At 56.4% G+C, this 25,340-nt stretch overlaps 10 protein-coding genes across 10 annotated transcripts; 5 read left to right on the top strand and 5 right to left on the bottom strand.

Moving 5' to 3' along the window:
- Window positions 1–310: 310 nt before the first annotated feature.
- On the top strand, window positions 311–4,328 carry C7974DRAFT_346443 (heme peroxidase). Its single transcript, XM_046139384.1, has 3 exons — window positions 311–1,057; window positions 1,107–1,527; window positions 1,578–4,328. Exons 1-3 carry the CDS (start codon window positions 601–603, stop codon window positions 4,000–4,002), a joined length of 3,303 nt encoding a protein of 1,100 aa, XP_045991514.1. The 5' UTR covers window positions 311–600; the 3' UTR covers window positions 4,003–4,328.
- On the top strand, window positions 4,329–6,749 carry C7974DRAFT_406022 (uncharacterized protein). The gene is made up of 2 exons (XM_046143104.1): window positions 4,329–4,585; window positions 4,634–6,749. Exons 1-2 carry the CDS (start codon window positions 4,526–4,528, stop codon window positions 6,290–6,292), a joined length of 1,719 nt encoding a protein of 572 aa, XP_045991513.1. The 5' UTR covers window positions 4,329–4,525; the 3' UTR covers window positions 6,293–6,749.
- C7974DRAFT_406020 (S-adenosyl-L-methionine-dependent methyltransferase) lies at window positions 6,750–8,256 on the bottom strand. Its single transcript, XM_046143103.1, has one exon. The coding sequence runs from the start codon at window positions 8,226–8,228 to the stop codon at window positions 6,777–6,779; it is 1,452 nt and encodes a 483-aa protein (XP_045991512.1). The 5' UTR covers window positions 8,229–8,256; the 3' UTR covers window positions 6,750–6,776.
- A 174-nt stretch (window positions 8,257–8,430) lies between these two features.
- C7974DRAFT_418584 (dehydrase and lipid transport-domain-containing protein) lies at window positions 8,431–9,141 on the top strand (the record flags this gene model as incomplete). The annotated part of the gene is made up of 1 exon (XM_046144169.1): window positions 8,431–9,141. One exon carries the CDS (start codon window positions 8,431–8,433, stop codon window positions 9,139–9,141), a length of 711 nt encoding a protein of 236 aa, XP_045991511.1.
- An 86-nt stretch (window positions 9,142–9,227) lies between these two features.
- C7974DRAFT_82077 (uncharacterized protein) lies at window positions 9,228–11,775 on the bottom strand. The gene has a single exon (XM_046147329.1). It carries the CDS (start codon window positions 11,468–11,470, stop codon window positions 9,314–9,316), a length of 2,157 nt encoding a protein of 718 aa, XP_045991510.1. The 5' UTR covers window positions 11,471–11,775; the 3' UTR covers window positions 9,228–9,313.
- A 428-nt stretch (window positions 11,776–12,203) lies between these two features.
- Window positions 12,204–14,109, bottom strand: C7974DRAFT_81979 (cyclin-domain-containing protein). Its single transcript, XM_046147327.1, has 2 exons — window positions 12,708–14,109; window positions 12,204–12,660 (listed from the first exon to the last, which is right to left on the bottom strand). Exons 1-2 carry the CDS (start codon window positions 13,899–13,901, stop codon window positions 12,484–12,486), a joined length of 1,371 nt encoding a protein of 456 aa, XP_045991509.1. The 5' UTR covers window positions 13,902–14,109; the 3' UTR covers window positions 12,204–12,483.
- Window positions 14,110–14,738: 629 nt separating this feature from the next.
- On the bottom strand, window positions 14,739–15,827 carry C7974DRAFT_81997 (nucleophile aminohydrolase). The gene is made up of 5 exons (XM_046147328.1): window positions 15,608–15,827; window positions 15,513–15,558; window positions 15,447–15,461; window positions 15,122–15,397; window positions 14,739–15,074 (listed from the first exon to the last, which is right to left on the bottom strand). The coding sequence occupies exons 1-5, from the start codon at window positions 15,633–15,635 to the stop codon at window positions 14,753–14,755; spliced, it is 687 nt and encodes a 228-aa protein (XP_045991508.1). The 5' UTR covers window positions 15,636–15,827; the 3' UTR covers window positions 14,739–14,752.
- Window positions 15,800–17,104, top strand: C7974DRAFT_369578 (BEM46 family protein-like protein; the record flags this gene model as incomplete). The annotated part of the gene is made up of 4 exons (XM_046139945.1): window positions 15,800–16,158; window positions 16,205–16,714; window positions 16,766–16,891; window positions 16,957–17,104. The coding sequence occupies exons 1-4, from the start codon at window positions 16,055–16,057 to the stop codon at window positions 17,102–17,104; spliced, it is 888 nt and encodes a 295-aa protein (XP_045991507.1). The 5' UTR covers window positions 15,800–16,054.
- Window positions 17,105–17,325: 221 nt separating this feature from the next.
- Window positions 17,326–17,908, bottom strand: C7974DRAFT_81953 (uncharacterized protein). The gene has a single exon (XM_046147326.1). It carries the CDS (start codon window positions 17,815–17,817, stop codon window positions 17,524–17,526), a length of 294 nt encoding a protein of 97 aa, XP_045991506.1. The 5' UTR covers window positions 17,818–17,908; the 3' UTR covers window positions 17,326–17,523.
- A 1,957-nt stretch (window positions 17,909–19,865) lies between these two features.
- On the top strand, window positions 19,866–22,438 carry C7974DRAFT_445426 (YT521-B-like domain-containing protein; the record flags this gene model as incomplete). The annotated part of the gene is made up of 3 exons (XM_046145549.1): window positions 19,866–20,709; window positions 20,756–21,339; window positions 21,393–22,438. The coding sequence occupies 3 exons, from the start codon at window positions 19,866–19,868 to the stop codon at window positions 21,951–21,953; spliced, it is 1,989 nt and encodes a 662-aa protein (XP_045991505.1). The 3' UTR covers window positions 21,954–22,438.
- Between the last annotated feature and the right edge of the window lie 2,902 nt (window positions 22,439–25,340).

Raw genomic sequence — 25,340 nt, 5'->3', positions numbered from 1 at the left:
TTAATGGGCCATCTGCCCCTACTGCATCCAGCAGCCAATGATGGCATCATGTGCGCTTATTGGCTCTACGCACTGACATGCTGTGCTGAGCGCTGCAACCATCTAGAGACGATCGGTGTGCCCGTCATCGCCAACAGAGTGGGGCTTCCACCTGTAAGGAGTATTAATTCACAGATCGGTCTTGATATCCCAATGTAGCTTCCGCCAGCGGGTGCTATTGGATGAAGCTTTGCTCCACTCAGCCAGCCACCAATGAGAGTGGCTCCATTGCAGCTGTTGAAGCTCAGACACTGAGCATCCCACGACCACTATCAGGACTGCCAATACGGGCACCATGCTAGGCATGTTGAGTGGGTGGTGCCTGCAAGGGTTCGCCGACCAGAGTACAGCGTCGTTCTTGCCAGCGGTCGATCATACGAGTCAAAACGCTGCTCCTGCTGTGGGAAGACGCCTCTTGGCCTGCCCCGTGTCTGTGCCTCAAAGCTGCTCTTGACCCCAGATCTTTCTCTTGCGTCTTTTACTCTACCTACACGTTATCACTCCCCTGTTTTTAAACATATATCTTGCACCTGCACGTGGCAACACGTGCTCACTTTCACAATGCCCAGTCAACTGCGATCATTACTGGGGACAATTAGGAAAAAGCCCACCAAGGCCAGCGATGGTCGATCGGAAGAGGCTGCGAGTGGTATGAAGAGTGCTGAGAAAACCGCCATCAAAGATGACATAAGAAACCTTGGGCTTAAAAACGCCAAGTTCGCGGTTGAGGCAATCACAACACTGGCTTCTGGCGAGCCTATGGATGACAAGGAGCTTTTGCTGGAGCATGGTGTCGAAATGCTTCAGGGACTACCGCTCAATAGTGGTTTGAGCGCAAAGGTCTCGGACGGTTTCATCTCCATGCTTTGGCACGATCTTCCTCACCCTACGCCCACTATGGTTGGGCCTACGACACGTTATCGTCGACACGATGGCAGCGGAAACAACCCTTGGAACCCAGAGATGGGCAAGGCTGGTTCGCCTTATGCGCGCAATGTACCACCGTCCAAGCCTAAAGGTACACGAACTATCTCTTCATATGACAAAACGGCTAACACGGCGCAAAGGGCCTAATCTTCCCGATGTCGAAGACGTGTACGAAGCTTTGCTAAAACGTGATGGCCCGTTCCGACCACATCCATCCGGCCTAAACCGACTCTTCTTTTCGTTCGCGACAGTAGTCATTCACGAATGCTTCCAGACCTCGAGAGAGAACCCTTGGATAAACGAGACGTCGAGCTATGTCGATCTTAGCACCTTGTACGGAAATACAGAAAAGCAGCAGGCGCGAGTACGAACGTATGAGAACGGCCTGATCTGGCCTGACTCGATCGCCTCGGAACGAATCATGATGATGCCCCCGGGCGTTGTCGCTGTGCTCTTGATGTTCTCGAGGAACCACAACCATATCGCGGAGTCGCTTCACTCTGTCAATGAAGATGGAAAATACAAGCCGTGGGACCAGTTGAATGAGAAGCAAAAGAAATGGTTGGTTTTCTTGCCCACCAAGATCGACTCATCACTAATCTTAACCACAGGCAAGACGAGGACATCTTCCAGATTACGCGTAACATCAACGTTGGCTTCTTTGCGTCGGTAGTTCTCAAAGATTATGTTGCCGCAATCTTGAACACCCCTCGAGCAAATTCAGAGTGGTCCCTCAACCTTGGTAAGGAGATCAAGCAAGGTGGAAACCGTGTTGAGCGCGGCACTGGTAGTGTGGTGTCCGTCGAGTTTGCCGTACTCTACCACTGGCACGCTGCACTAAGCGCTGCCGATGATAAGTGGATGGAGGATATCGTACGTTCTGTGCATCCAGATCTAGGCAGCATCGACGATGTAACTGTTGAGATGTTCCACGAAGTCATGAAGGTCTACGGCCACAAGCTCTTTGCCCCTGGCGTGGAAGCCAAGGATTGGACTTTCGGCAATCTGCAGAGAGGTCCAGATGGGCGCTTCAACGATGCTGAGTTGTCCGAGTTGATAAAACAGTGCATCGAGGAGCCTGCACATGCATTTGGCGCACACGGCACCCCAGCAAGCCTGAAGGTTGTGGACATCATGGGACAGCTACAAGCGCGTGATTTGTTCAACGTCTGCACGCTCAACGAGTTCCGCAGGTACTTGAACCTGAAGCCTTACGAGACCTTCGAAGACTGGACTTCTGATAAGGAAACGGCTCGCGCTGCAGAGCTGCTCTACGGCCACATCGAGAATATGGAGCTGTACCCTGGATTGATGGCTGAATGCACCAAGCCTCCTATGCCAGGCAGCGGCGTGTGCCCAGGACAGACTACTGGACGAGGCATTCTGGATGATGCTGTTGCGCTTGTGCGCGGCGACCGCTTCCTCAGCTACGACTTCAATGCCAATACCTTGACGAATTGGGGCGCTGCTCTGTTGCAGCAAGCTACACCTGGTGCATACGGTGGGGTCTTCCCACGACTGCTCTTCCAAGGTCTCCCTGGCGGATTCACCGGTACTTCGCCGTATGTGCTGTTACCTTTCTACACGCCAGAGGCAGCAAAGGGGATTGTGAAAGGCAACAAGGTCCTGGAGAAGTACGATCTCAAGCGCCCCCCGAATGACTACGACATTGTCAGCGTTCAAACCCAGGAAGGCTGCAAAAAGGTCTTTGAGGATCGTGACAGCTTTGTGGTTATGTACCAGGCTGCAATTCGCCACTGTACTGCTGGTCATGACTTCATGATTGGCTGGGATGAGGCTAAGAAGCACGACGAACGCTCGAACGTGCTCCACAAGATCTTCTTCGAGGACGGCTTCGAGAAGAATATCACAGAGTTCTTCACCATAAATGTTCGTAAGCAGATATTGAAGAGCTCGGTGAAGGGGCCCAAAGGAAGGCGATCCATCGATGTTGTTCGCGATGTGACCAACATTGTGCCTATCTTGTGGCTTGCAGATCGCTTTGCCCTGCCTCTCAAAACACAAGAGCAGCCAAGGGGTTTGCTGTCTCTGCACGAAGCCTTTACCGCCTTTCTTGTGCTCTTCATGTACCAGAGTTTTAACATCATGCCGGCCAACGAATGGAAGCTACGAGAAGGCGCGATGAAAGCGGCTGCGCCATTGCGACAAATCTTCGAGACTCATCTCAAGACCCAGACTGGCAAGTTCGAGGGTATCGTAGACTGGATGGCCAAGGGGAGCGCCTTCGAGGTTGGACCCCACGCTGATCGCATCTACAAGGCACTTGCCAATACAAAGCTGCCGATTGGAGACCAGGTCGGCGACTGTATTGGCATGGGGGCGCCTGTCGCCGGCAACATTACACAGCAAGCATCCCTCTTGATTGACTTGTATCTCAGCCCTGGCTATGAGAAATACAAGGAGCGTATTATTCAGCTCGCCCATATGGACTTCGAAGCGTCGGATCGCGAGCTGCAGGGCTTCGTCTATGAAGGCATGCGCCATTCAGGGGTCGTACCGGGCTTGCCCCGCGTAGCGACACGCGATGTCACGGTCATGGACGGCGCCCGCGGGCCTGTGACTGTGAAGAAGGGCCACACGGTCCTCATTGCCACGTCCAAGGCGGCCAACGATCCTATCGCATTTCCCAATCCTGAGATCATCAACCCGCACCGCTCGTTCAAGGAGTACACCTTGCTTGGCCACGGCCTCCACTTCTGCTTTGGTGCTCGATTGGTAGGACCCTCGATAGCGGCAACTCTGCGTGAAGTCTTCAAGCTGAAGAATGTGCGTCGCGCGCCTGGAAAGCAGGGCCGATTCACCACAACAGAGCACAAGCTTGCTGGTATCACCATGAGGCACTACTTGGATGCGAGCTCAAACGAGAGCCCGATACCCACAAGTCTCACACTACATTACGATGATGAGACCGTGGCGAACGGACACCCGACTAGGCGTGCCACAAATGGGTACTCCAACGGCTACGTGAATGGAGATGCAGTGAATGGGCTCACTACTAATGGTATTGCGCGGTAGATACACTGGTCGAATGCGGAATGATTTGCGTGGCGATGCAGAAGGGGTTCTAGTTGGCTGTAGCAATGGTCGTTACCTGTAGCAATGGTTGTTGGCTCGTTACCAGATTGTCTCACTGGCTTGTCGTTTCATATACCCTAGCAAGTAATCGAGTTTCTAATGCTGCGAACAAGATCGCTGTTGATCAACATCTCATAATTCGCTGTGATCAACATCCATGATTCGCACCAAGTACTTCGTACAGGTGCATGCCCCGCATTGGCATGCTCGCTTCGCGAGTTAGTCAGCCTGGTCGCGCAAGGCAGCAATCAGAACAGACCCCGGCTTCGGATCGATCCTCCGTCAAACTACTTAGGTTGCATGCATCACCGGACATTTGCATGTGAAACCGTACGTTTGGATGTACAGGTGCTCTGAGCTTCAACATCGGCCTGACACGAGACTTGCCCGGGGCAGTTGTTGAATCAAGCTAGGCACCCGCCCCTCTATCGAGCTCCGTCGTCAATGTTGTTTCGGTCGAACCATGCCCAATGTTGGAAGACCTTCGAAAGGATGTAAGCACTGCAGGGACAGGAAGGTCAAGGTGCGTTTGCTGAGTCGAAGACGAGTCGACACGCTGAAATCGAGGTAGTGCGATCAAAAGCGGCCTTCGTGCTCGCAGTGCATCCGCTCCGGCAATGACTGCCATGGCTATCGCGATGCCTTGTCGATGATGTTCAAGGACGAGACTGCAGTTGTTGCGAAGAAGGCGAGGAAACGGTATCAAGCTTTAGCGTTACAAAGCCCCCCTCAAGACTCGACAGCAGGGCAGCTTCCAGAGACAGGCAGTTCGAAGGCTTTATCCATCCTGTACACGGACGTGGACTCTCGAAACCTAAAGCCCGTTCGTTCAGCGATATCGAGATACCCGACACCCGATAGCCTGGTCAGAGAGATTTTGCCGTCAATCGAAGACCAAGCCAGGGGGTTCTTTATCGCGAGCCATGTGTCGAAGCCAGCTATTGTACCCAGAGGACAGTACGAGTGGGTGCTCGAAGCGTTGAGCCATTCTGATTGCGAGGAGGTCCTTCGAAGCAGTGTAAACGCTGCCAGTCTGGCTGCGCTCGCAAACTCCACCAAGAACCCCGTGATTGCGGCCAAAGCACATGCCGCCTACGGCTCCGCCCTGCACATGACCAACAGCGCGCTGCGGGTCAAAGAGACGGCGGTGACAGACAGCACGCTGATATCCGTCATCATGCTGGGTCTGTACGAGAACTTTGTCTTCCAGGACAAGCGATCGATCCAGGCCTGGTCCAAGCACGTCCAAGGAGCGAGCGCCCTCTTGAACCTCCGCGGCAAGGAGCAGTTCAAGTCCAATACCGCCAGGCGCATCTTTCACCAGTTCTACGGTATCATCATGCTGGTCAGTCTTGAGTCTGGACAGCCGATTCCTGACGGCATGCGTGAGTTGTACGACTTTTGCAATCCAACATCAGACTACACCATCCAAGGCCGGCAATGGACAACGCGACTGGTCCACTTCATGCACGACGCGATTGACCTGAACCGGCACAAGGACGGCGATCCCATCGAGATGGTCAACCGCGCCACCAACCTCGACCGCGAGCTCGACAGCATCAAAGCCCTCATCCCGAAGATCTGGCAGTACGAGACAGTCCGCCTGTCGCAGCCCTCGGACAACGCCCACGGCACCTTCTACCACGTCTACATGGACCCGTGGATCGCGCAGATGTGGAACAACCTGCGCATCTGCCGCATGCACCTGTACCGCACGGTGCGCACGCACCTGCAGCGCGGACACGCTTGCAACCCGCCGCTGTTCTCCCCCGCCGAGACGCGCCCGCAGATCGCCGCCGCCGAGCAGGTCCTGCGCACCACCATCGCGGCCGTGTGCGCCTCCGTCCCGCAGCTGACGGGCATGATTGCGTCGCCGCAGTCGCGCGGCTCGTTTGCCGCGTCGCAGGCCGAGACCGCGCTGCCCGACGCCGCGCAGGTACATCCGCCCGGCACGTTTCTCGACCCCGCGCGGCCGACGGGCATGCACCACCTGATCTGGCCGCTGTTCGCGGTCGGGTCGTCGGATCTGGCGAGCGCGGAGACACGGCAGCACGCGATTGACATGCTGTATTTCGTGGCGCTGCGTATTGGCACGCGGCAGGCTGTTGTGCTGGCGGACAGCCTGAAGGAGAAGCAGCGGGGTGAGTCGCGGGAGTCGAGGTCTTGCGAGTCGGGGTCGCGGGAGTCGGGGTCCTGGGACTCAGGCGCCAGTGCCATGTTCGAAACCTGAGGTCCCTGTGGATGCAGACAGGCCATTTTACCTTCTCTTGACGTCGGCGATGCATTCGCAGCTCCACAGACGCCCGCCGCCAGACCCGGGACCACACACCTCCAGCCCAGAGCCGCCGTCGCGTCTCTGCCACACCGACTCCATGGGAACCAAAGACAGCATGGTATTCAGCTGCTATGCCGGCGAGCGCGAGGTGCCGGATACGCGTGGCGGGTCCCTGTTGCGAGCTCCTTTCCTTTGCAGCTGGATCAAGGACGCATAGCCGCGCCGTCCGCTATCGCGAGCTAGTCGTGATACGAGGGTTCGCAGTCGCTGATTGCGGAGCGCGATGGACTGGCGTGGAGTAGTTGATAGTCGATAGCAGCGAGGACACGGCCGTTGATGTATCAGTCATGAAGTAAATTCAGGGTATATACAAACATCCCGTCCCATCCCATCCCAGCCTGTCTATCGTCTATCCACCATCCACTATCCACCATCCTATTTACGCCTCCTCCCCCTCGCCCTCCCCCTCTCCCTGCTTCTCAACCCGCAGCGTGCTGGTCGGCACCTGGCTCTGCAGCCCCTCGTCGGACGCGGGCTTGCGGAACACGGCCTGCATCCAGCAGCGGTACATTTTCAGGCGGCGCTGGCGGTTGACGAGCATGCGTCTGTCGACGCCGAAGTGGGCGACGTCGAAGGCGGGGCGGGGGGCGGGTGGGTCTGCAGTGGATGTCTCTGGAGTGGATGACTCTTCAGCGGGCGTGTTTTCCGCGGGTGTCTCTGCAGGTGTCTCTGCAGGTGTCTTTGCAGGTGTCTCTGCAGCACCTGTATCTCCAGCACCTGTATCTCCAGCACCCCCCTCTCCACCCGCCACCGCCGCCTCCCCGCCCCAAATCCCCCTCAACTCGTCCTGCTCGAAAAAGTAAACCCGCGTGCCATCCCCCCTGACATAGAAATTCTCCTCCATCCACCGCCCCTTCTTAAACCGCACCTGCGCCAGATCCCCGCGCCCGTAGTCGCGGAACAGCACCTGCCCGCCCGGCTTCAGCACGCGCCACACATTGCGCACGGCCTGGTCCCACTGCGAGGGATGCAGCGCCGAGAAGATGAAAATCATGAGCACGACGTCGACGCTGCCCTCGCTCAGGCCGGGGGGCAGGCCGCCGTTGGCGCTCGAAGGGGCCGACGCGACGTCCCACACGTCGGCCTGGATCTGGGGCGACGCGTAGAGCTCGTGTGCGCGGATCAGGTCGACGGCCTGCTTGCTGAAGTCGCAGGCGTGGATCTTGAGGCGCGGGTTGTGGCTGTTCTGCAGGATGGGGAACGCCGAATTGCCTGCGCCGGCGCCGACTTCGAGGACCGTGGCGGCCGGGGCGTCGGCCGCGCCCAGCTGGCTCAGCACGGGGAACTCCTGGGCTAGCCACTTGCGGTTCTTGAAGAAGTTGGTCTTGTTGTTCTTGTAGAAGACGTTCCACCACTTCTCGGGCGCGGCGTTGAAGCGGCCGCGGTCGAAGGGCGACACGGGGTCGGCGCGCTGGCGTTCGAATTGCTCCTCGCTGAAGGCCAGGTACGAGGCGTCGACGGCCACGTTGTCCCACGCGTTGAACTCGAAGATGTTGTCGCCGTCCTCCAGCGTGCGCGAGCCGAAGCTGAACGGGTCGGTGCGCTTCTGGTTGTTGGCGGGGTCGTGGGAGCGCGAGGCGGGGTTGCGGAGCGGCTGGATTGCGGCGGGCACGCCGTAGGCATCGTTTTCGGGCTCGGGGGAGGGCGCGGCCGCGGGGGCTGCTGAGGTGGTTGCTGTGGGCGCGGCCGGGTCGACGGTGACGGCGAAGCGCATGTGCTCCATGGCGCGCGAGAGCTGCTGCTTGGGCTGCTGCTTGGCCGAGACGCTGTTGTCCGTGAGGGCGCTGTCCGTGTGGGCGCGGTCCGCCGGGTGCTCTGCGCGGTCCGCCATGGTTCCTGCTCAATCGCTGCGGTGACTTGCGCGTGTGGAGGAATCGCGGGGGACAAAAAAGTAAATCGATAAGCCCGGCGCGCTAGCAGCGCCCTGCAGCAGGGATGCATGACCGGCCATCCATGACGCCTCGCCGCCATCTTCAACCGCGACTTTCACCTCGCATACCATGCGCCGCTGACACCGCACACCCACCGCCGCCATGCCCGCCCTCAAACCACTCCTGCGCCCGCGCCTGCCCCGCCCGTACCCCACACAAACCCGCGCCTTCCTCCCGCCGCTCCCGAGCCTCTTCTCCGCCCCCGCGCAACCCGCCATCCAGACCCTCCGCGCCGCGCGCACGCTGCCCTACCCCAGCGCCCCAATCTACTCCATCATCGCCGACGTGCCCGCCTACGCCTCGTTCGTGCCCTACTGCACCCGCAGCACCATCACGCGCTGGTCCGCGCCCGACGCGCTCACCGGCCGCCGCTGGCCCAGCGCGGGCACCCTGACCTCGGGCTTCGGGGGGCTGAGCGAGACGTTTGCGTCGCGCGTGTACTGCGTGCCCGGCCGCGTGGTCGAGAGCGTCGGCGGCGACGCGGTCACGGCGCTGCCGGCTGATGCGATTCAGCACCATCTCGTGGACGCGGACGGGGGGGAGCGGGGGGGTGAGGGCGGGGGGCTGTTGACGCATCTGCGGAATACGTGGACGGTGGAGGAGGTGCGGCCGGGCGAGACGCGGATCGAGTTGGAGTTGGAGGTGGCGTTTGCGAATCCCGTGTATGCGGCGCTGAGTGCGGGCGCGGCGCCGAAGGTGGCCGAGGCCATGGTGAGGGCGTTTGAGGAGCGGGTGAGGGGGTTGTTGAGGGACAGTCCGGGGATGGTGGGCGCGCGGCTGGAGGATCTGGATGGGAGCCGGTTGAAGGCGTAGCTGCGTGCATGTACAAACTCGCATGTACAACACTCGCATGTACAACAATCGCATTTGCATGGGCAGCGTATACTATAGACTGTATTACAACACGTCTCACTATGACTGTATCATATTCATCATATCGGTATGCCGCTATGCTGCAAACAACCCAGGGTATCATGCTCACTCCTCACGGCAGAATCTTGACATCCTCCTCGTGCCTCTCGCGGTACGGCGCCAGCGCAATCGGCACATCGCCCGAGTATCCCACCTCGCCCTGCGCCTTCTCCAGCTTGCGCGTGACCTTGCCCACCAGCCGCGCAATCCAGCGGTCGTTTGCCATGGCCGACATGGTGTTGACCCCGGCCTTGCGCATCCCCGCCGCCGTCTTCTGCGACGCGTCCTTGAACCCCGAGTCCACCTTGCGCAGGAACGACTTGAAGCTCTTGTCCTCGCTGACCGTGGCATCCGACGCCACGCTGTTCAGGCTGGACACCGACTCCGCGTCCGAAGTGTTACTGCTGACGCGCTTGAGCTCGCGCAGCACCTTGGCCTCTTCAAAGTCCTTGTCGCTCTCGATAACCTTGGTCGCCTTGACAATCGCCGCAATGAAGTTGAGCATCTCCTGGCTGACCACCATCGGGAGGTGGGCGTGCGCGCTGACGTGCATGTTGGCCTCGTCCTTGGTCAGCCGCTTGAGCGTCTTCTGCTTCTGCATCATCTTGGACGTGTTCTCCGCCTCGGAGATCTCCGTCTCCAGCTCCATCTTCTCGAGGTCCGTCGGCTTCACGGGGAAGATGTGCTCGTGGTGCGGGAACAGGAAGATCGGGACGTTGAGGATCGCGTCCAGGCCCCCCAGCTCAACCACCCGCTTGAGCTCCACCGCATCGGGGAGCGAGCGGTATGCCATGACAGAGGACATGTCGAAGTTGCATTTGATGTCGTAGTTTGTGTTGAGCGGGAACGAGGCGCTGGTCATGATCTTCGTCAGCTCGACGCAAAAGTTGGCTTCTGAGAAGAAGGCCGAGATGCGGGCTTCCAGCCTGCGGATCTCGCTGTCCTGCGACGAGTAGTGCTTGAACAAATACTTCCGCATCAGCGCTACGAACCACTTGCCCGAACCTGCTGCCGAGACCGACTTGAACTTGACCGTGTGGAAGTAGCAGATGGGGAACAGCATGAGTCGGTATAGGAATGGGAAGCGGTGTAGCCATCTCTTGACGTTGGGATATGACGTCTTCCGGAGTGTCGAGACCCTGATAGATCTTGACGGAGGATGGGGGATCGAAGGGCCGCTGTGGATTTGCGCGCAAATGGCTGCTCGAAGATCGTCCGCCTTGTCGGGGTCCAGGCAGTTCTCGTCCTTCAGTGACATCTCGACCAGCTGCTTCTTGGCAATCTGGATGGCGCTCTCATCGTGGATGTTCTTGATGTACTGCCGGTATTTCTGGTTGGCTTTCTCGTCGTCTGGGGACAGCTGCTTCACCGAAGAAAAGGCCGACTTGGTGTCTTCCGAGTCCGTGGGCACCACATCTGCTGTCAGGCTCCGGATGACTTCCGCTGGACGGGCTTTGGCTGCCGCTTTCAAGATGGCGGTATCCGCCACGATCATCGAGTCGTCGCTGTCCTCCTCGGCGGGATCGGGCTTGCCGTAGGGGACATCTCCAAACGTAACCTCCCACTCGCCCCCCTTGATATTGGCATACACATCATCCACGCGAATCTCCCTGAAGAGAGGAACCGTCACCTTGTCGACCTGAATACCAAGCTCAACCTCATCGGAGAGCTTGATACCCGCCTCAATCCCATGCGCAACCAGCGTCATAGTCGAGAGCGACAATGTCACGCCCCGAATCACAAACAACCCCTTGACCTCGGTATCAATCTCCAGCGCCGGCAGGTCAAAAAACGCCACCTGGTCATTAATAAAATGCAAGTCGCGCAGAAACGTTCTGCGCGACAGCCGCCTCGCCAGCTCCGCCGGCGCATCGAACTGGAACAAGCACGCCACGACAAACGTCGGCCAGCACGCCGCCCAGAACACCCAGAACAGCAGCCACGACGTCGAGCACACGGCGTACACCGAGTTGACGCTCGCGAAGATGGTCCATAGCGGGACGAAGGGCAGCACCCGGTTGCCGCGCGACTCGCCCAGTAAGAGGGCGTAGATGAGCTGCGGCGCGCCCGAGACGAGCCAGCGGCGCGGCCAGCGGAAGACGAGCACCGCGAGCGACGTGGCTGCGAGGAACGCGAGGTGCAGACTCCGCGAGACGCCTGTTTCCCGCTTGGCGGCCGGTTGCGTACGAGCAGCTCGCCGTTTCGGTACCTCTGTTGGATTTGACGGCATGGTTGCAGTGCTGCGGAGAAATGGCGGGGGGTTTCGTAACAAGAGTGCGCAACGTGCTTCAGGTGTTCATCGTGGATGCAGAAAGTGTGTTACGGCGCAGGTACAGGATGCGAAAGGTTGAAATGCCATTGTTTGGTCATTCACTATTAGGCAGTGACGTCACCTGGGCTGTTCTAGCCACAGTCTTGGTGTCCTTGATCCTAGAGACTCCTGCGAGTCACATGGCGTTCGTTTCAGTGATGCAACAGGAAGGAGGTTTGTGAGTGACCGTGGCAAGGTCGCATTACCGGTATTACATCAAATGTCGTCGATCCATTTGGGTTGTTTGCTGCCAGGTTCCCCTAGCCAAGGTGACGTATCCGCAAACACCTGATTCGTCAATGCCACGTGTGTTTGCTTACCTTCGATGCTTGGTATAGAGCACATCTGTCGACAAAAAGCACCAGTCAGCATAGAATGTGCCTGCGGTTGCGCTCAACAAACCTCACTGGAAAGGGAGTCTACCAAGACTGTCGTCACTCATCGCAGAACAAGGTCACCGCACGTCGAGAAGAATGATTTCAAAGTAAATTACCCATGGTTACCATAGTAGGCTCGCCCAAACACCTCTATGAACGCCGCCCTAATGTTCTTCGCAAACGCAACGGAACGATCGAGGCCAATTGTAAAATTAACAAGAGCCTTCATAACTCATCAGGTCTCACATCCGCCCTTACTGCTAAGGCAGTGATTCAATCGTGCAAGTGTCCGGTCTAGGATATCGGACGGTCTCGCTTCAAAAACAAAGGTCAAAAGAGAAAGAGGTCTTCGAGAGGACGGGACGCCATACTCCAAATGGCTGAGTTCGTGACCGCAACTCATGTGGTTTGTTGCTCAGTGTGGGGAGCACCGTTCGTCCGTCTCGTCATGCATGTGCAGCCAGGGTCGTTTCGGCAGGGAGTCTGCTCATTCCAAGCTTGCATGAGATGAAGGAGCCGAGTCTGGCTTCCGTTCTTGAATGCAGGACCACCAAATTACTGCCTGCCTGCACTCTGCCTTTCATGTTGTTCGACTACCTCTCGTGCATAGAACTCCACCAGCATAGTCCCGTAAGCCTCCATCTCTTCCAGAGACACAGCTAAGCGGAAGTCGTTGAGCAACAGGAATTGCAATTCCAAATGGTTAAGCTCCACCAATGGGAGACCGCCAACCTGATGCATGTGAGACGGGTCTAGGAATGTTTGTGTGATCGACATACCTTCGCGTATCTAGAATTGGTGTAGAATACGTCAGAGAAGAATTTGCTTGCGCACGTAACGCCTGCAATTACCAGCCGGTGGATGTTGAAGCTATCAACGACGAAAAAATGGGAAAGATTATAGCCGTTAGAGTCCAGATCCTGCTGAGGCGGTGATGGCGGCTGTGAGGTCCGGACCGAGGAGTCCTGTGGCCTGCCCAATGATCCGGATGGAGGTGGTGTTGCGGCTTGCCCGTGGGCAGCATTCGAGGAAGTCTGGCCGGCAGCTGAGACCGCTGAGGCTGTGCTCGCAGCCGCTTCAGAGCGCTCCAACGACTGCTGATTGGCCTGGCGGAGGCTCAGCATAGGCCCAGCGTTTACCCTCTCGGTCATCCTGTCGAAGTACACGAGCAGACTCAGAAACACCTCGTAAGTCGTAGGGCAGTATTTATGTATGCGGCTGAGATAGCTCAGAATCGAAATGCTGGGTACGTTCTTGCCATGAAAGGCTAGTACACTGGTGGTCTGCTGGCTCAGCCCAGATGTTCCATCGACGGGTGGTATCTGGCGATGCAGATGATCGTGTTGTCGATCGTTAGTTGTGGTAATCTTGGTTAACAGCCCGGCAACCATCTCGATGATATCTGAGACGGGCATATCGCTGATCTCATATTGGGGCCCGACGTCTGCCGGGTCCCGCCGCTGACGCCGCGACAATGAGCGCGTCTGAGAGAACGGACTGGACTCGTCGATGGCAAAGCTTTGGATGTGGGCCAAGCTAGTAACCTTGACCTTTCGCGGCGAGGCTGCATTTGATTCGACGGGTGAGCGCAGCGATTGTGCTGGTGAGGCCTGGGCAGGCGTCGACCCAGACGAGGGTACGATCCGAGTCTGCGCAGCAGAGGGTGTGTGTTGCTGCGATTGTGGGCGAAAGCGGGGGCTCGAGGGAGGCGCCTGCTGCTGGACAGCTGGGTGTGGGCTGGCTGCTAAGGAATCGTGCTGCTGCGATCGTTGAGCTGGTGTTGAGCTGGATGGCGGGGCTCCCGCATCGGCCATTGGAACGTCAGCCACGACTCGAGGCGGCGCGTTCGCTGACGAGGACCGTCCAGAATGTGCAGAGGGGGGCTCTTGTGCCTGCTGGTGTCCACCGCTGCCACCAAACATAGGGTTGTGAAAGTGGTTTCCACCGAAGTCGCTCACTACTATCGATCCCATGCCGTGGGTCGCAGGCCGACTGAATACTACGAGGGCAACCGAGGCTGAAAGGCGGAGGAAGGCGCGATGCCAGCACCGTCTTGCTTTGAAAGGAGTGTGTGTTGAGTGCGCGCCAGGTGAGGGGTGCTGCGCGGTGTTGAGATGGGCCGGCGCGACAAGCTCTTATCGTCGCAGAGCCAGCCGGCGGAGACAGGGAAGCGCAAGAGTTCAAGGGCAGTGGAGGATTGACATGCCCAGCTCTTTTCTGCCGTGGACAAAGTGAATTGGACGGCGACGCGTCTGTAGCAAGGTGAGGGGAGAAACGTGGGTTGTAGGGCAGATGTCGTGGTTGGGAGTTGTTGTTTCGCACGGTGCACAGACTGTTCGTCATACAACCCCGTGCTGCTGGCTGCCCAAACCCACTGCGCAGACCCTGGATGGTACGATACGAAAGTCGATACTCGGGAATGCGTTGGCCAGGCACGTCAACCCTTGCAAACCCACGGCTGATACCTGCTGGCTACGATAGCTACACTGCACATCTTCATAATCATGCTCCGACTGCTTGGCCTGGACCCCACGTGAACGTTCAGTTGGACGAGAGCCGCACTAAAAGCCGCGCTGTGATTGGACTGACTCTCAGTACTTACACATCAAGGTCACAACTGCGACATCTAGATGCAATACGTGCTAAACGCTGTCTAGACGACCTCCTTGCACGAGAGACTGCACACTCCTCCCAGTTTGTCCTAGTTTGCCGACTGTCACCAGGCTGGGACAATGCTTCATTTCATCGTAATGGTCATGCCTCGCTCAGAGCTGTGGATCTATGTCTCTTGTCTTGAACGCATCTTCGCCATTCCTCCGAGGATCTACTGCCTGCCCGGGCCGTCATAGTTCTGGTCTGGAAGATACAGGTGTCGCTGTGCGCCAGCGGCTGTGAGCACCACCATGCGGATAACACCACCGGAGCTTCCATCCCACTTAATGGCCTCTGCGAGCGCGCCCTTGACGAACTTGATACCCTCGTCCTCTGTCATGTGCTCCCTCCAGTTTGCGTCACAGTATCCGTAGATGTATGTAGACCCCGAGCCTCCGATCGCGTACGCTTGCTTGTGCAGAGAACCGCCGAGTGGGATGGAGTAGACCTGGCCGCCGTGCTTCTGATCCCATCCAGCAATGATCAAACCAGCCCTGGAAAGTGTCAGCCGTGTCAAGTTGACAATCGCCGCATCACTCACGAGAGGGAGTCTTTGTTCGAGTAGCAGAGCTCCTGGAAGATGGCTGCTGCGGTCTGTGTTGTGGGCGGTCCGTCATTGGTGATGCCGTACATGCCGAGGTGGTAGTGGACAATGTCGGCAACAGCCTGTGTGTCCGCCGCCGAGCCAGATCTACAGCACCAGATGGTGTCGTGGACTTGTGTAAGCTTGTCGGTGACTCGGTTCGCAATGTAAGCGCCAGTAGTCGTTCTGCTGTCTGCTGCGAGGATCACGCCGTCCTTGAAGTTGATCGCCATGCTAATCGTACCGTCAGTTGGGGTCGGGGGTGGGGGCGTTGTCGACGGACATGGAGGTACCCAGGCTGTGGTGGTTCGTCAGCATTGCTTGTGGAGCCGTCAAGATTGATACCTACTTGACTTCGCCTTTCTTCAGGTGGTTCATATCGATGTGGATACCATCTACACGAATGTGAGCGTCGAGCTTGCACTACGCGGCAAAGCCACCTACCCTCTCCTAGCATCCCGGTAGACATCATCGTTGCGGCTTGAGCTGAGTGCGGGGTCGAGCTGAGTGGTGTGTGAGAACGAGTTCCCGCGACGGTGGTGTGGGCGATGAGCGAGCTGTAAGGTTGTCGGCGTAGAGGTGATGGTACACGCGCAACAGCTACAGCCTGGGCTTGGCGGCTACTCGCGCTTGCAAAGTGGGGCCTACTGGCCTGCCGTACCGCATCGCCGACACCATCCCCTGCGCGAGCAGATAGACATCAGTGGACAAGAGCTCTCCTGCTGCCAGACGCAAGATTGATCCATGGAGAGGTGAAAGAGTCGATTTTTTACGCCGGATATTCCTCTGGGCACCCAAAGGCCAACAGCAAGGCTACAGCCACTACAGCCACTACCCTGCTTCACGGACCACAACCCCACCAGCACACTTCCCCAGGTTGTATCCGTCGCCATGGGTTCCGGGTTGGATGCAGTCATGTCGTACTTGCGGATACCGCTGCTCGCCTCTTCTGGTATTGCGGCGCTTTGTAGCGGTCTGTTATACTTCAAGCAGAAGTATGTCTCACTACGTAACGACGACTTTCCGCACTAACCTAACCAGTGAGCTGATATACCCACGGGCATTCCCACCTGATGCGCGGACCAATGTTCCGCGCCCTTCTCAGTTTGGTCTCACTGATTACGAAGAGTTGTTCATCCCAACGCCAGATGGCGAGTCTCTCAGCGCTTTCTACATTCGACCAAACAAGCAACATGCTCGCAACGTGACAATTCTTATGTTTCATGGCAACGCTGGTAACATCGGCTACCGACTTCCTATCGCTAAGATATTGGTGAACGAGCTTCGTTGCAACGTGCTCATGCTTCAGTACCGTGGCTACGGTCTGTCGTCTGGGAATCCAAACGAGAAGGGGCTTATGATCGATGCTCAGACAGGCCTGGACTACATCCGGAGTCGGTCAGAACTTCGAGGCACGCAAGTTGTCATCTACGGGCAGAGTATTGGAGGGGCTGTAGCTATCGGACTAGCTTCTCGCAATCAGAAGCAAGGCGACATCGCCGGTGTTATTTTGGAAAACACGTTCACCTCGATCCGAAAGCTTATCCCATCGTAAGTAAGCTACTGTTCTTCTGAAATATTCTGATAACCGACTCTCTGCAGTGCATTCCCCCCTGCCCGATTTCTTGCGCCACTCTGTCACCAGATATGGCCCAGCGAAGACACAATGCCGACAATCACCTCGATGCCATTTCTGTTTTTGAGCGGCTTGAAAGACGAGATTGTTCCGTAAATGTCCCCTCTACTCTGGATGTTTATGTCGTCAAGGATGTTATCGCTGATTCGAAAACTAGGGCCGCCCATATGGCCCGCTTGTACAAAGTATGTAGAGCGCCGAAGGTATGGAAGGAGCTTCCTAACGGGACTCATAACGACACAGTTGCAGAGCCGGGGTATTTTCAGTACATAGACGATTTTCTGGGGAAAGTCGCCACAGCTTAGAGTCAATTGCATCAAGCCGTACATACAGCTGACGGAGTCGGCCCTTTCACGGACCTCCAGCGAGAACGCAACTGCAAGCTTCGACAGAGCCAATGAACGACGATTTGAAACCTTTCAAGTCTAGACAAAGGGCGCAACATGGTGTGGTAACGGCCTTATTGAGGTGTTATAAAGCTCACCAGCCAATGGTTGTTTTACCGGGTTATCTGCACACACAGTGGTGCGAGAATGCGCGTGAGCTGTACATGCGATGTCCTCTCTGCAGTACAAGTCTGGAGATGGTAACGATCAACGTCGCGTGACCTGAGCTCTACTGAAGCTTGCAGTAAGCTTCATTTTTTGCGCGCTTGCACCGAACGACCAGGGTGAGGCGGCACACGCAAACCATGCATTCGGGGCTTTCGGTTGAACAACGCTACCTACGGCCCATTTCTAATGTTGGTCTGCTCAGGGTCCAAGGCCAGCAGGGTATGGAGGAACAGTCGCTCGATCGCCAGGGGTACGGCAATGCCTATTCGCTTGTTGTACTGTCGTCGTGGGCCTCGAACAGTGTTACAGCAATGATCTACATCACAGCCACACTCGGGTTCAAGTCTTCGCCACAAGCATGATCCGATGCAGCTCGCATTCGTTCTCCACGGGCTGACGCAGAGTTTACAGGACTTTGTCGGTAGCACCGCAGCAAAACCGAGCAAGCGGGAATATGACAGCATGAACTTATTGGGACCGCACGTTTGACGCTTTTGCACTATATCCGGCGCTTCGAAAGCGTTGCGCTTGTGGGCGCTCGAAGCAAGGCCATAGGTGTCGTCAAAGAAGACCCTGAATATTACGTCACGTCATAGCTCCATTCCCCATATCTAATTGACCGAGAAGCGAGTTTGCGCATTACCAAGATGGGAATCGAGTCATGCGATTTGCTGTGTCTAACGTCATCACAAAGCAAGGAACAGTTGCATCAGAAAGTGCGGTTCGGAGAAAGAGAAATAAATCGTGGCGTTGGACTACCAGTGTCCTCGAGACGGCGTAAGCCGTCAGGCCTGGAGGCTCTGTTGCTAACCTTGTCATCCCTTGTCACTGATCTCCACACTGCAGGTTCGCGGCTGTGCTCAGCGCCATTGTCGATCCCGTCTGGCATGGCAGATGGAACGGTGTCACCGAGGGTGGCGAAGAAGTACGTCGACGCGCTCATTGGTGGGAAACTATCCGTTGCGATTCTCACGACCAACGGCTGCACCGCAGCCCTCGACAGCCGCCGAGCCGCTGCCGAGTAGTGGGTTGTGGGCTCGCGCCGGACGTCTTCCCTTCGACCGTTTTGTGTGACGATGGTTCTTTCGCCGGTCCAGCGTTTGGTCCGCTAGCAGTAAGCCTTGTACAGTCTGGTGCGCCGTCTCAAGTGTGGCGCTGGCGAGCATGTTTGGTCCCAGACGTCCACCGCAACTCCCCGCAGAGCTCTCATTGTTTTGTAGGAGAGCGCAGAAACGCAAAGACATGATCGGTGCTAGATGACTAAAGCGCCAGAGCATGTACGCCGAAAGTGAATGTACAAGATGACAATGCCATACTCCTTTGATATGGCCACGCGGCGCCGACGGCTGTTCCCCTGTCCGTCGAGTCCGAACGTTTCCTGGCATTTGACAGCTTGTCTCATTGGTCTGCAACCCCTGTCGCCTTGGACTCGTTCGGGCGGGTAGTCTGCCCAAGAATTACTTCATGACCTCTGTCTAGCCCAAAGCACTCTGGCCAGAGCTTTGTTTGCAAATTTGTAAAGCACGTTTGTTCTCCCTTGTCGCTCAGTTCCCCACTGTCGGCACTTGATGATTTTCAAGATTAATCAAGGGTCTCCGTGTCATGACCTGAGCTCCTCTGCCGTCAATTGTCCCTGCGGTAAGCTTTCCCGTCTCCCAAATGCCAGGGTCAAGAGGGTCCGCTAAGCTCACCACAAGACTTGCACAGCGAGCGCCACCGGCCTATTGGCAGTCTAGAAGTGGACTCACTCGCCACATTCTAGCATGTCTTCTTACACAACGCCTGCTTCGCCTTGTAATCGTTTGTGGCACCCACTTGTCTGTCTTTAATACAAGATCTAGTCGATCATATCGCCTCCAAAGCATCGGTTCCTATCCCGTCATCGCACAAGCCATTCCAAAAGCCACAATCTGCAAGCTTGTGCCCAATCAGATTGCGAGTTTTTACTGGGCCCGGAGGCAATTGAGGCAGAGAACCTGCATACACTCACGCGGCCTTTCCGTAAATTTTGGGTCAAGCCAGTAAGGCCTTCCCCCAAATCCCCTTCGCTTAGACCAGCTTCTAATTGCCAGTCTCCACCGACTCATCTTCTTCCGGCCACTGCCGTTATACTAAAGTCCTGTAAGGCTTCAAAGCACCCAGCTCTGTCATATGAGTGGCCGTGCAATTTTGATCGTCATCCCGTTCCGCTACAAGCGAGTACACTTTTGAGCGGGTCGTCAATCACAGCCGTTACTCGTCTGTCGGTCGGCCCTTATTAACCCCAAGCTTCTTTTTTTAACACTCAATCCTCCTTTACTTCGTCCCCTCATTGGTATATTCGGTTACCAGCATTGCGAAGCCTCAGCTCTTCGGGTGTGAACCTTTCCGGCTTGCCACCTCTATCTGGCAGGGTTATTCTACCATAGATTAAGGTACGTGCTGTAGTTCGGCCTCACCGCGGTCAACGTTGTCCTGTCTTTTGAACTATCGTTCGTTAGTCACTCGTTTTATATGTGGAATATGAGCTGATATGTCTTTTGTGTGGGTTCAGCAGTGGTTCACGGTTCCAGTCATTGTCGAAGGACAGATGGGTGATATACCCTCCGATTCCCAGTCCCATCCCATGGACTACGCTGCAGCTGGTCTGCCGCGTGATGACCAGCATGATCTGCTGCCATCCTCGTCTCCTTACAAGTTGCAAGATAACAATACGCCATTCTACGCTCAGTTGAGCTCCATCTCTCAGGGACACCACCGGCCTGACCATCGTTCGCCCGCACAGTCTGCACCCTATTATGCGTCGCACCACGAATCCTCTTCATTCAAAATGGGCGCAATGGCTGGCGCATTGCCTGAATACGGCTCCGATATGCAGCACCAGTCTTCGCAGGCCGTTCCACGTTCGCTGCCTGGCGCGTCAACATCGGCTGTTGTCTACCAGCTTGGACAGAACATGCAAATGCCAGCGCATGCGTCGAACGGCATGGCCGTCCATCCTTCCTACGGCTCCAACTACGGGGCGAACCCGTATCAGCAAGGATACATGCCATCACAAAACCCACAGAACGGAGTCTACCCACCGTACAACCTGAGCCAGCCGCGGATTCAGGGAGTGGCACCAATCCACAATCCATACCAGCCGTACCCGCAAGCCCCACAGTACATGTATTATCCCACATCGTACGGTCCTCAAGGACACTACCCGCAAGGTTATGCAGCGCAAGGCATGCAAGGACACACGATGTATGGCAGGAGACCCAGTTTATCGACAGCCCCTTCCGGTGTTCCTGGACAGAACGCAGACATCCCATCTCATGATGGCAGCACGCGAATGGGGCATAGTGAGCAGAATATGCCTTATTATCCAGTGCCAGGTACGTGCTTCAGCGTTGCCTCTTGCGACATGACTGACCTCCTCAGGAATGCCTCGATCAGCTTCTGTCAGCTCCATCCCACGCGGTCCGCCTCGAAAACCAAAGCAATCGGGCCATGCGCTCTGGGTGGGCAATCTACCACCCGGGACTACGGTGGTGTCGTTGAAAGATCACTTCTCCCGCGAGGCTACCAAGGATATTGAGAGCCTGTTCTTGATATCTAAAAGCAACTGCGCTTTTGTCAACTACCGTACGGAAGCCTCATGCACTGCTGCAATGCACAGATTCCACGATTCGCGCTTCAATGGAGTACGCCTGGTCTGCCGACTACGTCGTAGCTCAGCACCCGCAGCAGGAGTGCCTACAGGGCCTTCAGCTATGACTTCCCCTCCACACATTGCCGCATCTCCGCCAATGTCACCCAGACAGAACAGTGAAGCCATCGACGGTTTGCCGGAGGAGACTTCCGAGTCACAGGCACACGAGAATGGAGATGGCACTCCCACTATGACCACTAGCAAATATTTCATTGTCAAGAGTCTTACCTTGCAGGACCTGGAACTCAGTATACGAAACGGTATCTGGGCAACCCAATCTCATAACGAGGATGTGCTGAACAAGGCTTACCAGGTAAGTGGCATCCCAATTAGGGGTCCTTGTCGAGCACAGCTAACAATCACCAGTCGGCGGAGAACGTGTACCTAATCTTTTCGGCGAACAAGTCAGGAGAATACTTTGGTTACGCCCGCATGAGATCACCTATCCTAGAAGACGATCCAGTCCTTGTCAGCTCAGCCCCGAAAACCGAGAACATCATGGACGCGCCAGATGTGCCAAAGTCAATTCCAACACTGGCAACAGAATGGGCACCAAGGGGCAGAATCATTGACGACTCAGCCCGAGGCACTATATTTTGGGAAGCAGAACTGTCCGAGTCGGAGGGCGAAGAAGAGGCGACTGTGAAGGTCGAACCCCAGACGGACGGCGATTCACCGGTCGTCGCACAAAGCTGGGGTAAACCCTTCAAGGTTGAATGGCTGTCCGCAAACCGTCTTCCCTTCTATCGAACTCGCGGTCTGCGCAACCCCTGGAACGCGAACCGCGAAGTCAAGATCGCACGGGACGGAACCGAGCTCGAACCTAGTGTAGGTGAACGTCTGATCCAAATGTTTCACCGCTTGGGCCCTTCGATGCCTCCGGTCCAATTGGGAGGCCCCATCATGCCTCAGATGAGACCCTTCTAGGCCAATGCGACCCGGTCCTCCGGTCTACATGGTTGTGGTGTTGTACGTTGCACTGCTTTGGCGTCTTTCAGATCGCTGCACTATGTTTCGCCTAATCCTGGATAACAGTATGGAGCCTGGAACGTGTTGCACCGCCGGGTCTGTCATCAGATCTTCTATGTTTGCTCTTCGGCTGGTACGGGAGTTGACAAGTCACAAAGAGTCACGCAACGATCAAGACACGATAGACAGCCCATATGTGCGCATAGTCGTATCTCTCCCGCTGTAATATATTGGCGTTTGGAAGTCCTTCGGATCCCCTCAGGCATAACAAGTAATAGTAATCGCACGGTTTCCCACCCATCTGTATCTTCTCTCCCATTGCAGTTCTTGACATGCGTGTTCTCACATCTCCATTCCTGTTTGCCCTGATTCAGATGTCAATTTTACCCCACCCTAAAGTTGCCACCGAGAAGGTATCAGCTCATACTCAATGTACTCGTTTAACGGACCCTTTGCCCGCTGTCCAATGAGCGCTGCCCTTTCTCATGGAAAGGTTTCCGGTAGCCACCTAGCCAAACGATGTTGGAGGATTCGTTGCACAACTGCCGCTAGTACTGTGGAGTTTCTGCAGCTGCACTCCGACCAGGCATGAGGAGAGTCAGCCGTGTCGGACACTCGAGCTACGCCTTACCGTACCCGGACGCACTTCGGACATGCACGTGTCCTCGCGGCCCGATGCTGTTTGTGAGAGTTCTTGACGTCCGGTAATGACACAGGGCAGATCTTTTCGCCTCATTGCTCGCTCACGGCGCCCACGAAGCTCTGGGTCGCCGACCTGCCCCTCGCTCAGTCTAGACACCGCAATCGCGTCTGACCTGCGGCAGCTCAGACGATCTGACTCGCCCTTTTGCGCGGTTACACCAGCGAACCGTCTGACAGCTGAGATTGACGCAGACTCGCGACTAAAAAGAAAGTTCCGCGTTTAGCTCCAATCCTTTTACCAAGGTTTTCCATTAAAGGCCGTGCGTAGGTGGCGGTACGGTAGAACTTGGAAACTTACTGCGGGACGGGAGCCGGGGTTTCTTGTGAAAAGTACCGTGGAGCCTCCAGGGCAGCGTTGGTGGAAAGGGCAAGTTCCATCATCCTGATGTTCCATCATGCTGATGTACCAATGACGTCTTGCCAAGAGGAGACATGACAGATGCTACATCGGACTGATCTAAACGATAGGATTAATCTCGGGCTGATGCTGAACGGACATTGCAGGGTCCAGCGCTGCATCCACATGGACATCTGCAAGCGCCGTCGCAAAGTCTGGGGACTGACCGTGCATCGTGATACATCACTATCCAGACCGAGTGTCTTGAACACGAAATATGCAGTAATATTGCACCGGCGTGGATACACAGCATCTTCGACCTGCTTGGTTCCACATCGACAGCGCAGTCGGTCCTTCCCTTCAGGATTTCCACCTTGGTTTGATACTCCTTATCCAGGCGAGGAACTTTGACCGCTCGATACACTCCGCGCATCTTGAATGACGCAGGATTGAATTGCGCCATCCGCAAAACGACCAGGCCCCGTGCCTCTGCCCAGTGCATGTTGCTTTCCGAGCCCGCTCTGCGATCTGATACCAGCGAACCCACACAATCCTCCGTCCTTGGCGATGCTAGGCTCGACGTTGACTTGGAATGGTACATATCAAGCAAGGCTCGGAGGGATTCAGGGAACCACTCTGCGCAGTACCGAGATGCAAACACAGACCAATCCTCCATTCAGTGGCTGGCTGAGCGAGGAGGCAGCGGAGAAGGGTTCCCGATCAAATCACGCACTGCATCAAACAGGTTTGACAGCAACGGTGAACCCATGCTAAAGGTACCGTCGCACAGCCAACGCAGGTCGACATGTCCCTCAGCATAGATGGAACGTCCCGGTACTGCGTTTGAGTCTTGCCCTTTTCGTGCTTGATTGTCTGCTTACGGACAAAGATGGTTTGCAGACTCGTCTCTTCCTGGCTGACCAAGCAGTTCACCGCCATGACCGGGCTCACACCGGACAAAGTATCGCCAGACCACCCTTCTATGGCGAGCACTGACCGTGCCATCACGAAAGCTCCTGTGGGCGGAATGAACCCGTTTCCGCTATCTGTGGATGTGTGAAGACCTGTGGCAGGAAGGAATAACCTCAGTGCCCACGTAGCCTCGCGAGGGATTGAGTCTTGCAAGCGCTTATGCGACGCAGCGAATGGGCTGCGCAGCCCTCAAAAAGATTCAATATGTTCTTCATTATTCACCACACCTCTGAATAAGCGTCGAGGACTGGCCCGTACCCGGACGCATGTCGAACAAACATTGCAGCAAAACCGACAATGGCAAACTAATGGCTGAAGAGATTCAACACAGACAACTGACGTGCCCGTAACAACACGTCGAACTTGCAATTCACCGCAGGCCACCGTACCTCTCACCAGCCCAGTCCCAGCACGCAATCGCCACACCCGAAAACGCGGCACGAAGCCGACTGCGCAGACACGGGACGAGTACCCAGAGCCACACCGCGCACAGCCACCCTACAGAGGACCAAAAACACACAACCCCCTTTCGCCTGGCGCCTCGAAAGGCCCGTACAGGACCGTCCACACCCTCTCCTCGCAGCGCGTCCCCTTCGATACCGCACCACACTCCTCGCAGCCCCCAGCCCCGCCGTGACTAGAAAGCGCGCAACACGTCTGCAACAGCACGGCTCCGATGTCCCCCGGCCCGCTTTGCACCCCGAGGTGACAGCGGTAGTCTGAGCATACTTGTCTTGTGATATCTGCAAAGAAGGATTAGAGGTCTTTACTGATCATTGACAGCTTTAGGTGTTAGCTCCACCGGAACCACCAGTCTGCTATACGTGCGGTCGCCACCGAATAGCACGATGAACAGCGCGAGCGCGAATGAACGTACTTCAGCGTCGCGCCCGCGACTCGTGGACACGAGGGCCTGCTGTCTGCGAGCGCTGTGGACGGCGCGGGCGGAGCACGGGGGAGGTGTGCGTGCCGAGCGCTTTGTGGCGGGGAAGAGGCTCATTGTAGTGTCTAGTGCTGGATGCGTCGATGCGTCTACGCGTTGGCGCGGCGACGGCATGTAGGTATGCAGCGATAGTCTATACGCGTATCGAAAACGGCCGTGTATGTTGCAGTCCGCTCAACGGCTCCACAGACACCCATAACGATAACACGTGCAAAGCGTTCAGGAGGATTATGATGAGTGATTACCGTATAGTCATTGTCATTGCCATCTAGGTACATCCTTGGCCGATCCTTTTTGGCGTTACTAGTGATATCCCAACCCGGGACCGCAGAAAACCCATTAACGCCCCTGTCCACCTATGTTACAACACGCCGAGCTCTCGGAAACAAGA

This window comes from Boeremia exigua, assembly GCF_020726555.1.
Source record: "Boeremia exigua strain MPI-SDFR-AT-0100 chromosome Unknown C7974scaffold_15, whole genome shotgun sequence".
Lineage (NCBI taxonomy): Eukaryota > Fungi > Ascomycota > Dothideomycetes > Pleosporales > Didymellaceae > Boeremia > Boeremia exigua.
Note: the sequence above shows the minus strand (reverse complement) of the source record. Positions and strands in the feature narration are given on the sequence as shown.

Excerpts from the sequence above, each read along its gene's own strand:
- C7974DRAFT_346443 (XM_046139384.1), top strand. The coding sequence starts at position 601 with ATGCCCAGTCAACTGCGATCATTACTGGGGACAATTAGGAAAAAGCCC. Across the intron at positions 1,058-1,106 it reads ACCACCGTCCAAGCCTAAAG|GGCCTAATCTTCCCGATGTC; the intron begins GTACACGAACTA and ends CACGGCGCAAAG. Across the intron at positions 1,528-1,577 it reads AATGAGAAGCAAAAGAAATG|GCAAGACGAGGACATCTTCC; the intron begins GTTGGTTTTCTT and ends TCTTAACCACAG.
- C7974DRAFT_406022 (XM_046143104.1), top strand. The coding sequence starts at position 4,526 with ATGCCCAATGTTGGAAGACCTTCGAAAGGATGTAAGCACTGCAGGGAC. Across the intron at positions 4,586-4,633 it reads GCAGGGACAGGAAGGTCAAG|TGCGATCAAAAGCGGCCTTC; the intron begins GTGCGTTTGCTG and ends AAATCGAGGTAG.
- C7974DRAFT_406020 (XM_046143103.1), bottom strand. The coding sequence starts at position 8,228 with ATGGCGGACCGCGCAGAGCACCCGGCGGACCGCGCCCACACGGACAGC.
- C7974DRAFT_82077 (XM_046147329.1), bottom strand. The coding sequence starts at position 11,470 with ATGCCGTCAAATCCAACAGAGGTACCGAAACGGCGAGCTGCTCGTACG.
- C7974DRAFT_81979 (XM_046147327.1), bottom strand. The coding sequence starts at position 13,901 with ATGGGATCGATAGTAGTGAGCGACTTCGGTGGAAACCACTTTCACAAC. Across the intron at positions 12,661-12,707 it reads CCAATTCTAGATACGCGAAG|GTTGGCGGTCTCCCATTGGT; the intron begins GTATGTCGATCA and ends CACATGCATCAG.
- C7974DRAFT_81997 (XM_046147328.1), bottom strand. The coding sequence starts at position 15,635 with ATGATGTCTACCGGGATGCTAGGAGAGG. Across the intron at positions 15,559-15,607 it reads TACCGGGATGCTAGGAGAGG|ATGGTATCCACATCGATATG; the intron begins GTAGGTGGCTTT and ends ACATTCGTGTAG. Across the intron at positions 15,075-15,121 it reads TCGAACAAAGACTCCCTCTC|GGCTGGTTTGATCATTGCTG; the intron begins GTGAGTGATGCG and ends GACACTTTCCAG.
- C7974DRAFT_81953 (XM_046147326.1), bottom strand. The coding sequence starts at position 17,817 with ATGCTGTCATATTCCCGCTTGCTCGGTTTTGCTGCGGTGCTACCGACA.